Raw genomic sequence first — 14,291 nt, forward strand, 5'->3', positions numbered from 1 at the left:
ACAATTTTGGAACCTATGTTATTTACCAAAGGTTCTCAAACCCTTGGTACTTTGTGGGGACTTTGCAAACCTACGCTAGTTGCCAACGATTTTAAATTCCTGATATTGTATGACAATACCGAAAACTCCTTTTTAATATATTTTTACCCTTACAATGCAATTCGTTATTTATTGATGTTTTTACTTGATGTTTTAAATCCCCTTAATTTTAATTTTATTTGTTGCACTTTTTTAATGCACATAATTCCTAAAACATATGAAATAACAATTCTAAAATTTTGTCATTTGTTTGTAACTAGATATAACATTCGTAAAAACAAGATACATTGTCTATAAGTTGAAGGTAAATAATAAAGTTTAAACCTTCAAACTAGTGAAATATTATTATAAAGTCAAACATAATGAGAGTATGATAACATACTTCAATTATCAATCTAGATCGAAATCATTTGTTTCTTCAGTAGGAATACTCCCTTTATCATATACGTAACATATAAAATAATCATAACTAGTAACATTCATTACAGTATAAAATATATATTAATATACTAAACATTTAAATATTATTGGTTATGGATGAAACATACGAAAGTCATGAGGTAATTCTCCTTGATGGTTTTGTACAAAGAAAGTCATCATTGACTTGTGATATTAATGAAGAAACCTATTTTAGAACACAATTAATGAAATTAGTCAAACTATGTGCATTTTAAAACATGCCTAATGAGATGGATCATCATTTATGATATAGACAATATCACATCATTGATAAAAGGTCAAATTAATATTTAAAACAAGTTCTAAAATATGTTCCAACCCACATGACTATATAATATGGCACTAACTATTTTTCATTTCATATTTAGAAAACTGAATTTTCATTATTCTGTAGTCGCCCTCTACTTTAAATATTATCCTCTTCTTTTTGCATCCAATTCATTCAGATTAAAAAACTATGGGTATGACAGATTGAAAAGAAAGATACCACTTTATCTCTTTATTATGTTATGATCTAATAGCTACATACCATTTTCCTTCTGGTGTATGCAATTTCTATTTCGTGATTAAAATTTTAAGGAATTTTTTATGTTTGTGTTTACATATATGTTGTTGCGCAGGTGTAAATGATGACAAATTTATGAACACCGTAAACGGCGTCACAAACTTTTTTAACAATCGGCAAGTGTGACCGAATCGTTTCAAGTAATAAACTCGGTAAGACCAAGTATCGTTCTCCCAAAGGACTCACGGCCTAGTTTAGTTATGTGATTCGTTGATTATTTAAGACTTAAGAACGAAATAAGTGGAGTTTAATATGCAAAACAGAAAATAAACATGTATGCATGAATTTGATCAATGGCTAAAACAAAATACAAACACTTCAATGGAATATATGGATGGGTATGTTGTTGGGGTTATCAATTTCATCTTATCCACTCTCATATACTTTAGGAATTCAACATTCTTTTCATCATTGTTAATGCCACTCTCTAAATTACCTTGCAAGAAGGCCTATCCCTAATTACGAGTTCATACGATTCCTAGCATTCCTAATAATTAGTTCTTTTAGTGCAGGAGCTTAACGGCAACCAATATACTATTGGGAGAAATTCCCCGGATCTAGACTTCCCCGTACGTTCCCGTCACTAGTGCAGCGAGGGGCTTTTACCGCGGTTGATTTTCACTATACGTCGCGGTTCTTGAACCGCGGCATATTCAGCCGCGGTAGTAAGTCAGACACTTTATGCCGCGGTTCTAACCGCGGTATATAGGCTGCGGAATATGCCGCGGTTGTCTAGGGAACCGCTGCCTAAATTCATTTTTTTTTAAAAAAAAAATTAAAAAAAAAATTAAAAAATGCACTATATGCCGCGGTTGTGGTTAGAACCGCGGCCATATGTCTCGTTTTTAAAAAAAAAACGAAGCACTATATGCCGCGGTTGTGGTTAGAACCGCGGCATATTCCCCTGCAGTTTTTTAAAATTGCAGGTCTGTTTTTGTGATATCCACTACCACAAAAACAGACCTGCATATAAAAACATTTACAGAAATTCAATTTCAACATAACAAACACATGTTCAAATGTATTTCAACATCAAATAAAGTAGAGAGTCTAAGAAAATTCTATCTAATCAAATGCATTGTTTAAATCTAAATCTAAGAGCTATTGTATAATCTAACTATATACTTCGCAGCAGCGTTCCTAATGAATAGTAGTGACTTCTCAGGAACTGGTGTAGTAGTCTTGAATCTCTGCAAAAGACAATTCATTTTAATTAGTGTATATGAATTCAACATTTGTTAAAAAATCAAAATTTGTTAAAGTTAAATATTACCGTTTCCCAGCTTCTTGTGATGTGAGAACGAACAATATGGGTCATCCAATACATTACATAGTATCCACACTCATATGACCCATTTTGTCTGTTACACTACAATATATCATCACAGTTGATAATAGTTAGTGAATAACATTTGTTATAAAACAATTATAACAAAGTATGACTTTAGCATATGTCAAACCTTGAGAGAAATCCAAGCAATCTTTCTACTCTTAACAATTGATCTCCCGTCCATCATTATACTTGCTGGAATAGAACTGTATATAAAAAAATGTTTTAGCATTCAGTTATATAACAAAGAAAGTCCAAACATTGAGGTTCTTACCAATCAATTGCTTGTCTGAGTTGTGTGGGAGGAGGCCTGTGCAATGAGCAGAACCACAAAGCATAGTTGTCTTGCACAGACATAACAAGAAGTTGCCAATGGCGCCTGAAATTCATAATAACGTAACTATTAAATATTAAAATCACATATGGAACATTATTATGTTAACAAAGTTCACTTACCCGGATATATAAGGCAAAAAGTATATTTTCTTGCCCCTTCGAAAACTGCTTATCATTCTCATGTTGATATGATCAAAATCATTTGATTCATGAATGTCTTGGGGATCAATGAATCCATAATCATCAGAACGCCCCAACTTATTAGTGACCCCAGACATATACCTGAAATCAAAAATTAACTTTGATATAAGGATACTTGATATATAAATCAATTTTATATATAAATAATTGGTCATAGACTTACATCGTCCATAGTTGAATAATTGAAATATTCAACTCTTGTGTTCCCGACGCAAGCTCACGGACATCTTTGCTATTAAGGTATATTGGGACCTCAGAGCCATGCCCAAATACATTAGCATCATACTGAACCTCCAAAGGCTTATCATCAAGGATGTCAGCAAGTAGATGCAATGAAGAAAGAGGGTCATCCTCAGATAGAGGAATCTTCTGTTGTTCCTGCGTCTGTTGTTACATGAAAAGATAAGATAAGTTTTGACATCAAAAACCTTTAAAATTGAGAAGTGTAAAGAAGAATTTCATACCGAGGGGTCAGAAACTGGTTTAACCAAAAATTTAGGCCAAGTGATAAACGACTTATATGCTTGTTCCACAGTGAAAATCTCTTCCGTGGACAGTGGAACCGAGGCATCTGGCATGATCATTTCATCCACTGAGACCTTCACCTCATCCTCTAATAGTTGCATACCATGACATACAGTCGTTGACCTAAACTCTGTTCCACGAGCTACCAGCACCATCTCATCTTCTTCTAAAATGTATAGCAGACATGGACTACCATCGTCCATGTCATCCTCTGGGATGGCTGATGCGGAACAACTTCCTTTACCGCTTCTCCTTGTCAGAGTAAATGTTAGATTATACAAGAGATAGAAATAATTGCACATAAATGTTTATTAAGTTTACCTGTGGGAGGGGGAGGGACCACATGTTCCTCTATAAGAGACTGCATCGGGCGCATGCTCTGAAACTGCTCCTGGTAGAGCATCTGGAATTCAGCCCTCACCTCGGCCCTGATCTCCTGCATAAGGTCTTGTCGGACCTTTTTTGTGATCTCTTCTGTCATCCTTTGTGTATCGCTGTACGAATATGAAGGCTGACGAGAAGAGCTCCCAAAATAATCCGTAATGCCTACTCCAGGACCTGCAGCACGTACACGTCCAGGGTGCTCAGGTCGTCCAATTGCAGCAGCAAGAATATCCTGGCGACCCTCTGGAGTGAATTGGCCTTGGGAGCTCTGCTCAACCAAGGCGTCCTGTAACATTACAAAACACCATTATTCTTTAAATAGTTTAATGTAGTATGTATAATGACAATATTCATTATTTTAGGAACAATGATAACTTACAATTTTTTCAGAAATCTCTCGTGCAGTGTCGGAAGAGTAGGTGCCCGATGGTTGCATACGGGCCAACTTCCATTTCTCATGTCTAGACGGTGGAGAAGGAGGCTGAGGAAGGCTACCACTCTGAGATGGTGGTATAGCATCTGCCTTTTGCTTGAGGATTTTCTCCTCAAGCTTCCTATACCCACCACGAGATAATAGGTGGGGTTTTTTGTTCTTAGCACTTGTTCCTTGTGCTTTGCTTCTAATTGCCTGTCACATACACATTAATTAATGAGTTCATATGATATATATTTGTTAATGAGGAATTGAATAATATGAACTACACTAACCTGCCATTCCTCTGACATCCGACTCTCTTTAAAAACCCGCCAAGTCTCCTCATCAATGGACTTATATGCATTACATGGAGTTTTATGTTTAAGGTGTCCAAAGATGTACCTTGATGTCAACTTGCTTTTAAAGTTTCTGAAATTTTCTGCAACAGTTGACAAACACTTATTTCTAAGTGTTGGGACATTTGGAATGTCAAATGTCATCTGAAAAAAACATAATAAAGTTGTATTAGTACAAAATTATCAATATAAACAAATTATAATTCAAATGCTATTAACTAACTTACCAATATATCTTGCCAAATAATGTTCCGATCACCCTCGGACACATGATCAAAAGATGGAATGAGAATGCTAATCTTATTACGTGCCACTACTCCAAGGTATGATCGGAAGTCATCTGCATGGGGGCCAGTTGCCACACCCGTGGTGACATTCACATTCACCGGAGTTCTTTCACCACTATTTTTCCTGATTAATAGTTGTTTCATCCTAGTGGGTCCTCTAGTGGATCTAGGTGGGGGAGCCTCATCCCCTGAAGAATGTGGATGATCAACCATATATCTGTCAAAATAAATAACAACATTAAATTTTCTTTCAAGACTTATGTAATATCATCATCAGTTCTCCCCTCATTACGTTGCGCAAATTGTATAAATTCCTCTACACCTCTCTCGTACTCAGCACTAATACGTGGTAAATTAATCCAATTTCGATCCATATTCCTAAATATTACATAAATAATATTTTAAGGTTTATAAATAATACAAGAACTACAACACACATTACCAAAACTATAGCAAAAACCATATCATACATTACCAAAACTATAACAATTTCATGCACTATCAAAATTAAAGCAAAAATTATACCAAAACTATAGAAACTTCATACATTACCAAAACTATAGCATTATGCAAAAATTAATGAAGCAATCACGTTAAAAATGCAAATGGACATAAATACCTGGAAGAGGAACGGCGGCGGAGAGGGTGAAAAACGCAACACAACGGCGGCGGAGAGGGTGAAAAACGCCAGGAAATCACGATTTTGAACGGCTAAAACTCGTTTTTATCGTCAAAAACGAATAATGACCGAACAATTTTGAGTTTAAACGGTTAAAAACGCAAAATCTGAGATGAAGGGTGGTTCGGAGGAAGAAGAAACGCGAAAACAGAGAGAACGCGCGAGGAAGACGATGCACTGTTCCAAGTTTTGTTTTTTAACTCTGAACGGGGGAATCTACCGCGGTTCACTACTTAACCGCGGTATAAAAGGGTTATATGCCGCGGTTTAACCCCCAACCGCGGCATATACTAATTTAAAAAATTATCAGAAATGGCATTTTTGAAATTATATTCAAACTATATGCCGCGGTTCAGCGGGCAACCGCGGCATATACCTCGAAATATTTCAAATGAACATTAAATTAATTTCATATAGGAGAATATGCCGCGGTTCCCCAGAGAACCGCGGCATATACCCCTGAAACGTGTTCAACACATCTGTCTCCCCAACTGCCTTTCACAGAATTTCAGAAGTTACAGGGGGTATATGCCGCGGTTCTCTGGGGAACCGCGGCATATACCCCCTGTAACTTCTGAAATTCTCTGACTGGCAGAGAAGTTGAGACGTTACAGGGGTATATGCCGCGGTTCCCCAGAGAACCGCGGCATATACCCCCTGTAACTTTTCAAATTCTCTGACCCAGTCAGCACCTGCAATAAATTGGCAGGGTATATGCCGCGGTTGTGCAGAGAACCGCGACATATACTCTGTTATTTAATTTTTTATTCATACGTGGCGTCAAAGGCAATGGTTGACTGGGGTATATGCCGCGGTTCCCAGTAGAACCGCGGCATATATGTTCGTTTTATTTACAAAACTGCCACCGCGCACCATTATGCTGCGGTTTTCGTTGAACCGTGGCATAATGTGCGCTGTAAAAACCCGATTTTTTACTAGTGCGTATCGACAAAATCAATAATCATGCATTGAATGAGTTAAACAAAGAAATCATTGAGCAAAGAGGAAAAACCCTAACTAATGATGAAAGAAAGCATAGGTCTTAAATATAAGATGTAAAAACAAATTCCATATATGAGAGTTTCACAAGACTACATTGATTCCCCAACAACAATACAAGGTTTAGTTCACCATATTCATGGTGAAACTAGATGAATAATAATGAAAGAATGAAAGATAAAACCCTAGAAAGGTGAAGAGGTAGCCTGAGCATCCAAGATCCTCCTTCAAAGGGGTGGAAGAGAGAGTGTTTGCTTCGTTTCTGCCAAAGATACAAACCCTAGGACGTCCTAAAGCTTATATACTATTCTAAAAATACAGAAAATTAGGCCCAAGCCCATAAAAGTAATAAAAAATCGGTCCAAGCCCACTTAGAATGGCGCTTAGCGGTATTTTACCGCTGAGCGGTAATACCGCATGATCCATTTTGCCCCCAGCTGCTGTTTTTGCCCCTCAGCGGTGATTTTGGCACCTGAAAAGTGCCGCTCAGCGCCACTCGGTCACACTTTTTCTGCGTTCTGGTTGATTTTTCAGCATTCTGGTTGACTGATTGACTTTTCTGGTTGACTAGTTGACTTTTTTGGTTGACTAGTTGACTTTTCTGGTTGACTTTTCAACACTCCAATTATTCGGTACTTCCATTCTTCTTTCAAATCATTCAATTAGCCTACAAAATCAAGGGAATCTTGCACAAAACCATTAAATTCACTTTCAACTCTCTTATTCACAAAACTAAAGCAAAAATATGAGTTCAAGCTAGTTTCTAAGTCTTAAAGGTTGCTTTTGGTATCAATTTTAAGCATAAAAATAACGGTTTTTCAACCGTTATCACAACCCCAAACTTAAAACTTTGCTTGTCCTGAAGCAAACAAGATGTAACTCAATCTTCTACCAATCTGTACAATGGTTCACTCATTCAAAAATCCTCTTTTCAAGATAAGTAAAAACTTCAATTAAACTCATGACAAAGATTTCAATCAAGATATGCACATGCTTTGGGTGTTCACAAAATCACTTAATATCCAACAAATGCTATTTTTCATGAATGATCAATCAACTAAGCATGGATGTTCATGTGCTCATGGAATATTTCCTCACTAGGTAAAGTGTTTCTCTCAAACACAAGTGTATAAGAGGTAATCACTCATTCACTCTACTATCACAATGTCACATGAATTTGACTTTGCATTTCATTTAACCACAATCAAATAAATTCACACGCATGCATTATCACAAGGACTTTCAATGGCTTATAATGTGGTTGGGCTAACAAGAAAATTGGTTTTTCTAGATCAGAAAACCCTTGAGTTAAGAAAATCATATAAACATAATCATTCTTACTTTCCCAACTTTCCTTTGCATTGAGCTTTGCTTTTTCTTTTCCTTTCTTTCTCTTTTTTTTTTTGCTTTTCACATACTTAATTCTTAGCTCTTAGCTCAATGCTTTCAAATTCCCTTTCTATTTTCCAACAACCCCAAACTTGAACATTTGTCAATACCAAAAAATATTTTCTACTTAACTCAAGGTAAAGCTTTCAACAAGGGTTTTAAATTTATGTTCAAGGCTAAGGGTTCAACTGATAAAACACATAGTGTTCTCTTTTGGTGGCTTATTTCATGCAATTTGGCTGATATAAGGGCTTCCAACAAACGACCTTGATCATATAATGCAAACAAGCAAATGATTCAATCATAGAAAACCTGGGCAAAGTTATTCATGCTTCCAAAGTAATAACACTCAAAGTAATAACTCTAGATCTCAAAACCTCACATATAAGCTCATTCACATTTGACATACACATCCTGCTTAATATCACAATCACAATCATAATAACTTGCATTTGTTCACAAAGCTTGTGAACCACCTATATAAGCATGTAATGTGCATATCTCACCATCAATCTATATCAAAGCATCATTCAAGCATTACTTATCAAACAATCACAATCATCAGCAAACCATCATAACAGATAAAGTTTCCATTGAGTACATCAATTCCTATTCTAATAACAATGAATTATAAAACAAATCCTGCTCTAGTGCTTTGAAAAACTCATCCCCATCAATGATGCTCTCTCCCAACCCCAAATTTAAATGGACAACAAGTGAGAAAGTGAGTGGAAAAGAAATTTTCTCAAAAGGGATGAGGGAAAAGTTGTAGAAAACCTTGGAAAAGTATGTAGGAGTGTGTGCAGAGAAGAATCTAAAAAGAGAAGCCAAGGCGCAGCTTAGGGTATAAAAATACCCCTAATGGGCTCGGATTCCGCTGAGGGGCAACCCAAGCCCCTTTTGCGACACTACCGCTCAGCGGTAGTTTGCCGCTCAGCGGCACTTACGAGAAGTGCTCTCCTTCTCCTTAGCTTAACCTAGATGCGTCCTAAACATACCCCTCACTGGCTCCCTGTAATAAAATTTTCAAATCACTCATGCACAACCCTATTATGCAACTAAAGTAGGATCAAAACAAAAAAATACAGAAAAATCAATCAACTGGGTTGCCCCCCAGGTAGCGCTTGTTTAACGTCACGAGCCTGACCCAAAATCCTCCAGCACCCTTCAGTAGATGCAAATCTTTCTTACCAACACCCATCAGTAGGTGTATACAAACATAGTATCCTTCAGTAGATACTCTTCCGCCTAACATCCATCAGTAGATGTAAACCCTGTAACAAACTTATAACAAAAAAATACCCAAAAGTTCAAAATTACATCACCAAAACAAAAATTAAAAAGTTCTTAAATCACTGGGTTGCCTCCCAGCAAGCGCTCTTTTAACGTCACTAGCTTGACCCAAGCTCATGTTCTTTCTTCTTTTTCTTCTTTCTACTGAACTTCTTCAAAAATTTGATCAAACCAGGAACCTGTTGTAATGTCTCAATCATAGGAACTTTAATCTCCAATTTCTTGAAGATTTCCATAAAGCGCTCAAATTCCTTCTTCCTATGATACTTCTTTGGATGGGGACGAGGTTTTTCATATGATTCTTTCTTTTTTCCTCTCGTCCTCTTTCTCTTTTCTCTCACTTTCTTTTTTTTCTTTTCTTTTTCTACTCACCTTCTCAATCTTCACACAAATTTTCTTTTCTTCTTTCTCTTCTCTCTCTTTTCTCTCTTCTTTTTCCAACTCAACTTTTTCAACATTTACACTCACTAGCTCTTGACACTCTTCCTTGGGGTTAACCTCAGTATTAGCCCAAAAATTCGTGTTAGGCCTTTCTTCCAACTGCTTGGTAATCTGCCCCATTTGAATCTTCAAGTTCTTAATAGCAGCATCAGTACTCTTTTGAGAAGATTCAGTTTTCTATATAAATTGATTAAGAGTTTCTTCCATCTTTATGAACCTTTCATTAAATGCAGAAAACTGTTGCCATAAAGTTGGTTGTTGCTGTTGCTTGTAGAATTGCCCATTTTGTCCAGCCTACCCATTCTGCCCTTGACCAATGCTTGGGTGTGGTTTCCACCCTTGATTGAAGTTCCCTTGTCGGTACGGAAACTGGTTGGCCATGAAGTTCACATCTTCCAAAGCTTCTGCTGGAAAGGCACATTGACCATTGATATGATCACCTCCACATAATTCACACAACTGTGATTGAACCTGTGCAACAGTCTTTAACTCTTTTGGTAGTTGTTCAAGTATCTTTGTGAGATTCTCCAATTGTTGAGTTAATAACTTGTTTTGAGCTATCAAGGCATCATTGGATTGCAATTGTAGAACTCCTTTTTGTTGACTAGGAGCTCCTCTTTCACTGTTCCACTTATTGTCATTAGTAGTCATGTTTTCAATTATTTCTGTGGCTTCCTCTAGAGTCTTCCATTTGATATTACCTTCAGCTGAGGCGTCAAGCATCATCATGGTTTGTGAACCAAGACCTCCAAGGAAGATTAGGACTACTTCTCCTTCGTCAAATCCATGCGTGGGAGTCTTTCTTAATAGGCTTTTGTACCTGTCCCATGCGTGACCTAGTGTTTCCTCCATGCCTTGTCTCAATGAAGAAATCTCTTGCTTTCCTTTGTTAATTTTAAAGCTTTGTTGCTGCCATTGTTGTTGTGGTTGGTTCTCAAATTGTCCGACAGCTTGCCAAAATTGGCTTTGATCCATGCTTGAGTGAGGTTCCCACCAGTGGTTGAGATTACTTTGGTAGAATTGAGTGCCCATATAGTTAAATTCTTGACCAAATTGCATTCTGCAGACATTAGGCACAAAACCCTAAAAACAATTGTTAGCACAAAAAGATATAAAAGAAGATATAAGATCAGAGATAAGAAGATAAAATAAAAACAGAAAACAGAAAAATAAAAACAGAAAAATAAAATAAAATAAAATAAAATAAAATAAAATAAAATAATAACCAAAAAATAAAATAAAATAAAATAAAATAAAATAAAAACTGAAAAATATAAACAGAAAATAAAAATTTGAAATTTAAATTAAAAATTCAAAAACAAGTCAAAGATAATCAATAATCAAACAAATAAACTAGTTAAACCACGAGTCCCCGGCAGCGGCGCCAAAAACTTGATGACAAATTTATGAACACCGAAAACGGCGTCACAAACTTGTTTAACAATCGGCAAGTGTGACCGAATCGTTTCAAGTAATAAACTCGGTAAGACCAAGTATCGTTCTCCCAAAGGACTCACGACCTAGTTTAGTTATGTGATTCGTTGATTATTTAAGACTTAAGAACGAAATAAGTGGAGTTTAATATGCAAAACAGAAAATAAACATGTATGCATGAATTTGATCAATGGCTAAAACAAAATACAAACACTTCAATGGAATATATGGATGGGTATGTTGTTGGGGTTATCAATTTCATCTTATCCACTCTCATATACTTTAGGAATTCAACATTCTTTTCATCATTGTTAATGCCACTCTCTAAATTACCTTGCAAGAAGGCCTATCCCTAATTACGAGTTCATACGATTCCTAGCATTCCTAATAATTAGTTCTTTTAGTGCAGGAGCTTAACGGCAACCAATATACTAATGGGAGAAATTCCCCAGATCTAGACTTCCCCGTACGTTCCCGTATCGACAAAATCAATAATCATGCATTGAATGAGTTAAACAAAGCAAGCATTGAGCAAAGAGGAAAAACCCTAACTAATGATGAAAGAAAGCATAGGTCTTAAATATAAGATGTAAAAACAAATTCCATATATGAGAGTTTCACAAGACTACATTGATTCCCCAACAACAATACAAGGTTTAGTTCACCATATTCATGGTGAAACTAGATGAATAATAATGAAAGAATGAAAGATAATGTTAGCAAAATGATGAAGATGAAGTTTTGATGATGTCCAAATCAAGTCAAGAAGAAATCAAGATTCAAGATGTTATGAAGACTTTTATTGCTATGGAAAGCTTTTGTAATAATTGTAGTTTAGTGTCAAGGACTTAGTTTATTAGTGGTTTTATGTATGCATTGAAAAGTGATGTAAAAAGGAACCAAAGAAACAAAAACTGTGCAGTGCTAATCGATTAACAGGGGTCAGTAATCGATTATTCCAGAGAGCAATGGAAAAGCTCAGCACTGCATGCTAATCGATTAACAAGGGCTGTTAATCGATTAGCGCTAATCGATTAGCAGAGGCTGTTAATCGATTAGCAAGGTGACCGTTTGAAAAACTAGCCGTTTTTGAGCCGTTGGACTATCCGTTGTTTTGTCTTTTAGTGACTAATCGATTAGCAACTTAAGATAATCGATTAACACAGTAAGAAAGGCTGAAAACGAAAAATGGAAGAGCCTTTGGATGAGTCTATAAATAGACTCTCATTTCCTCTCAAGAAAAACTCTTCCCTTGTGCTCAAATACTCAGAAACTCTTGAGAATTGTGTGCTCTTGCTCAGCTAAGGAAACTCTGTCTGTAGAGTTGGTGAAATACTGCTACGGTGATAGAGTAATAGCTGGTTCATCCTTGGTGTGTCTAAGGAGGTGTTTGGAAGAGGAAGTTCATCCTTCGTGAAGTATTCGGAGGAGGTGTTCATCCTTCGTGAAGTATTCGGAGGAAGTGTTTCATCCTTTGTGAAGATTCAAAGGAGGTGTTGTCTCATCTCTTGTGGCATCAAGAGAGGTGTTTTCTAAACTTTTACAAATTGTATCTTTGTGATTGTAGTTTGTAATTGTTTTGTGATTAGTAAATTGTTTATCTTGTTTTGAGATAAGCGACTGGACGTAGGATTGGTAAGATCCGAACCAGGATAAAATCATCTATGCAAATTTCTCTCAACCTTACTCTATTTTATTGTCTTTATTATTTGCTAAGTAAGTTTAATTGAGTAGAAATTTTTAAGGCACACGTTTTTAGTAAGAACCAATTCACCCCCCCCCCTCTTGGTTTGTTGTTCCACGCTAACAATTCCGCTGCAGCCGCTCAGACAATTGGTATCAGACTTTCTTTGATAGTCATTCAAATGGCAGGATCACATCAATCCTTTGGAGAGGGTGCATCAATCAATAGACCCCCACTATTCACAGGTGAGAACTATGCATTCTGGAAGGTAAGAATGCAAATATTTATTGAATCTATTAATTGTGATATTTGGGATGTTATTGCGTCTGGCTTTTCTGTTCCTACTGACAATACACAGGAACCAAAGCCCCGTGACCAATGGACCATTGAAGAAAAGAGAAGATCTCAGAATGACGTAAAAGCCCGGAATATCATTGCATCAGCGTTGACTGTTGATGAATTCTACAGGGTCTCTGTCTGCAAAACTGCTCAAGAAATGTGGGACGTACTCAGAGTGACGCATGAAGGAACAGATGATGTAAAGAGGGCAAGGAAGAACTCCTTAATCCAAGAGTATGAAATGTTCCGGATGAAGCAAGGAGAAACAATTTCAGACGTTCAAAAACGCTTCACCAACATTGTCAATCATCTCATTGGACTGGGTAAGTCATTTAATACCGATGAACTTAACATTAAAATTTTGAAATCTTTAGACAGGTCGTGGCAACCAAAGGTGACTGCAATCTCGGAGTCACAAAATCTCAACACCATGACTGTGGCGGCACTTTTTGGAAAGTTGAGGGAACATGAACTTGACCTCGGAAGACTAGATGAAGAAGAAGCAAAAGCAAAAACTAAGAAAAAGAGTCTAGCCTTGAAATCTGAGGTAGAAAGGAGCAAGAGCAAAATGGAAGATGAAGATTCAGAAGATGAAGAAAATTTGAGACTCATGATAAAAAGGCTCAACAGGTTCATGAAATCAAAAGACAAAGGAAGATTAAAATACGAAAAGAATGATAATCCAGTATCTTCCTCAAATTACCGATGCTACGGCTGTGGAGAAAATGGGCATCTAAAAGCAGACTGCCCAAATCAAAAGAGGGGTGAAGAAAAGAAAGAAAAGAAATTCTTCAAGAAAAAGAGAGCATACATCGCATGAGACGATGACAACGAATCAATTTCTGACTCGAGCAATTCTGATGAAGAAGCAAACATTTGTTTAGTGGTGAACGACGACGCTGGAAGCCAAGTAAGTACATCTAGTGATTCTGATAATTATAGTCAAATTAGTGAAGATGAATTGCATGAAACTTATGCTGCTTTAATAGTAGAATCTGAAAAATTAGATAAAGCTCATAAGAAATTGAAAAAGGATTTCAAAAATTTAAAATTAAATTTTGAAAATATTTCTGAAGAAAATAAAAATTTAAAATTAAATTTTGAAAATATTTTTGAAGAAAATAAAGATTTGAAAA

At 36.3% G+C, this 14,291-nt stretch overlaps 1 protein-coding gene and 1 long non-coding RNA gene across 2 annotated transcripts; both read right to left on the minus strand.

Moving 5' to 3' along the window:
• Positions 1 to 1,991: 1,991 nt before the first annotated feature.
• Positions 1,992 to 2,577, minus strand: LOC128196169 (uncharacterized). Its single transcript, XR_008248375.1, has 3 exons — positions 2,524 to 2,577; positions 2,337 to 2,432; positions 1,992 to 2,253 (listed from the first exon to the last, which is right to left on the minus strand). It is a non-coding gene; the product is annotated as an uncharacterized LOC128196169 (long non-coding RNA).
• An 86-nt stretch (positions 2,578 to 2,663) lies between these two features.
• Positions 2,664 to 3,567, minus strand: LOC128196170 (uncharacterized). The gene is made up of 4 exons (XM_052876248.1): positions 3,395 to 3,567; positions 3,094 to 3,314; positions 2,850 to 3,011; positions 2,664 to 2,772 (listed from the first exon to the last, which is right to left on the minus strand). The coding sequence occupies exons 1-4, from the start codon at positions 3,554 to 3,556 to the stop codon at positions 2,664 to 2,666; spliced, it is 654 nt and encodes a 217-aa protein (XP_052732208.1). The 5' UTR covers positions 3,557 to 3,567.
• Positions 3,568 to 14,291: the final 10,724 nt, after the last annotated feature.

The sequence above is a fragment of the Vigna angularis genome, chromosome 4 (assembly GCF_016808095.1).
Source record: "Vigna angularis cultivar LongXiaoDou No.4 chromosome 4, ASM1680809v1, whole genome shotgun sequence".
Taxonomy (NCBI): domain Eukaryota; kingdom Viridiplantae; phylum Streptophyta; class Magnoliopsida; order Fabales; family Fabaceae; genus Vigna; species Vigna angularis.